The 2,559-nt window shown below is 56.0% G+C and overlaps 1 protein-coding gene across 1 annotated transcript in view; it reads left to right on the forward strand.

Moving 5' to 3' along the window:
* Nucleotides 1-139: 139 nt before the first annotated feature.
* Nucleotides 140-2,559, forward strand: part of LOC103252190 (myosin-binding protein C, fast-type-like) — a 7,325-nt gene continuing 4,905 nt past the window's right edge. Inside the window, exons 1-3 of the mRNA XM_008050811.1 lie at nt 140-274; nt 1,587-1,746; nt 1,939-2,075. Coding sequence (XP_008049002.1) covers nt 152-274; nt 1,587-1,746; nt 1,939-2,075 — 420 coding nt within the window. The 5' untranslated portion in view covers nt 140-151. The remainder of the gene's footprint in view (nt 275-1,586; nt 1,747-1,938; nt 2,076-2,559) is intronic.

Here is a 2,559-nt window from a genome sequence, read left to right on the forward strand (position 1 = left end):
GGCAAAAGGGTGAGGAAATGAGCAGGGCCCACGGCCCAAGAGACAGATGGGGAGGAGCGGGGTGAGTGTGGGGGGGGAGGGGCGAGAGCTGGGCCTCTGGGACCCCGGTGGCCCCTGACCCCTCTGGCTTCCAGAAAAGGCAGGGCCGCCCATGAACGTGAGGGTGAAGGAGGTGTGGGGCACCAATGCGCTGGTGGAGTGGCAGCCGCCCCGGGATGACGGCAACAGCGAGGTCACAGGGTATTTCGTCCAGAAAGCCGACAAGAAGACTATGGTGAGCCATGGAGGGCCCGGGGGGCGGCGGGCAGTGCCGCGGGGTCGTCCGCGTGGGCGTGGGTGTTCCCACCTGGCAGCTGGGGAGACCGAGGCCCAGAGACTGGGAGACGGGCCGGGCAGGGAGGGAACGTGTGGTTGACGCTTGGGGCGTGATGGGTTTAACATTTCTCTGTTCACTGAGATGAACGTTCCATGACAAAATTAGCCACTAGCCACAGTAGCGTGAACCCCTCCCAGCCTTTAGAACCACCATCTCGGTCAAGCTCAAGACATGCCGCCCCCCAAAAGGAAACCCCGTGCCCCTGGGTGGTCATCCCTGGTCTCCCCCAGCCCCGTCCCCGGCCACCACAATCTGCTTCCTTCCTCTGTGGATCCACTTATTCTGGATGTTTCATAGAGATGGACTCACACGGGATGTGACTTTTGTGTCTGGCTTCTTTTACTCACCGTCACGTGCCACGTGTTCAGGCGTCATCCATGTTGCAGCCTGTGTTATTTATTTATTTATTGAGAGTCGGGGTCTCACTCTGCCGCCCAGGCTGGAGTGCAGTGGCACAATCACGGCCACCGCAGCCCCCACCTCCCGGACTCAAGTGACCCTTCCTCCTCAGTCTCCTGAGTAGCTGGAGCTACAGACGCACGCCATCACACCCGGCTAATTTTTTGATTTATTGTAGAGACGAGGTCTTGCCAAGTTGTCCAGGCTGGTCTCAAACTCGTGGGCTCAGGCATTCCTCTCACCTCTGCCTTCCAAAGTGCTGGAATGACAGGTGTGAGCCTTTATGCCAAATGCTCATTCCTTATTGTAAATTTTAATTTTGGAGACAGAGTCTCTCTCTGTTGTCCAAGCTGAGTGCAGTGGGGTGATCATAGCTCACTGTAGCCTTGAGCTCCTGGGCTCAAGCCATCCTCCACCTCAGCCTCTGGAGTGACTGTGACTCCAAGTGTGCGCCACCATGCCTGACTGATTTTTGTATTTTTTGTAGGAAAGAGTCTTGCTATGTTGTCCAGGCTGGTCTCAAACTCCTGGCCTCAAGTGATCCTCCTGCCTTGGCCTCCTAAATACTGAGATTGCAGTTGTGAGCCAGTATGCTCGGCCGCTCATTCCTTTTCATGGCTGAGTCATATTCCACTGTCTAGGTCAGCTCCTTGGGGTAACCCATTCATCGGTTGATGGACACTGGCTGGTTACCACCTGTTGGTTGCGGACGGTGCTGCTATGACTGGTGTACTTTGACACCATCTGTGTCCACTTTTGTGTGCTCCCCTGTATCCCCACACCACCTCATCCTTCCTTGTCCCCACACTAGGAGTGGTTCAATGTCTATGAGCACAATCGGCCCACTTCCTGTACCGTGTCTGAACTCATTGTGGGCAATGAATACTATTTCCGTGTCTTCTCTGAGAACATCTGTGGGCTCAGTGACACACCTGGTGTCTCCAAGAACACCGCCCACATCCTCAAGACAGGTACCGCCATCCCCTCCTCAGGACCTATCCTTTTCTGCCGGGGGCTATCCTGGACTCTTCCGACCCCCCCCCCAGACTCAAAGCTGAGGGCACCCGGCCACCGGGGAGAGTGGGTCAGGGTTGGTTTGACCCCGGCTGGGGTCAGGGACAGTCTAGATCAGTCCACCTCACAGGTGCGTCTCCTCTCTCCAGGAATCACCTTCAAGTCACCTGAGTACAAGGAACATGACTTCCGGATGGCCCCCAAGTTCCTGACGCCTCTAATGGACCGTGTGGTTGTGGCTGGGTACGCCGCCGCACTCAACTGCGCCGTGAGAGGCCACCCAAAGGTGCCAGGGCAGGGGGAGGGGGCAGACCTGTGTGTACGTTGCACGTGTGGACTCCTGGGGGTGTCTTCCCCTTGACGAAGCCCCCATGGCCCTCATACCAACTCGGCCTCCCCAGTTCTCCGGTTTCATGGAATTTGCTCACTTTTTTTTCTTGTTTCTTGCTTTTTTTTGGGAGGGGGGGAGTTGGAGTCTCACTGTTACCCAGGCTGCATGCTCACGGCCATTGCAGCCTCAACCCGTTGGGTTCTGGCGATTCCTCCTCCTAGCCTTCCAAGTAGCTGGAACTACAGGCACGCACCACTGCGCCTGGCTAATTTTTTGATTTATTGTAGAGATGAGGTCTCGCCACATTGCCCAGGCTGATCTCAAACCCATGGGCTCAGGCAATCCTTTGCCTCAGCCTCCCAAAGTGCTGGAATTATAGGCATGAGCCACTGTGCCTGGCTGCTTTGCTCGCTCTCTTTTTTTTTTTTTTTTTTTTTTT

This window comes from Carlito syrichta, unplaced genomic scaffold (genome assembly GCF_000164805.1).
Source record: "Carlito syrichta isolate Samal-C Ts95f unplaced genomic scaffold, Tarsius_syrichta-2.0.1 Scaffold153721, whole genome shotgun sequence".
Lineage (NCBI taxonomy): Eukaryota > Metazoa > Chordata > Mammalia > Primates > Tarsiidae > Carlito > Carlito syrichta.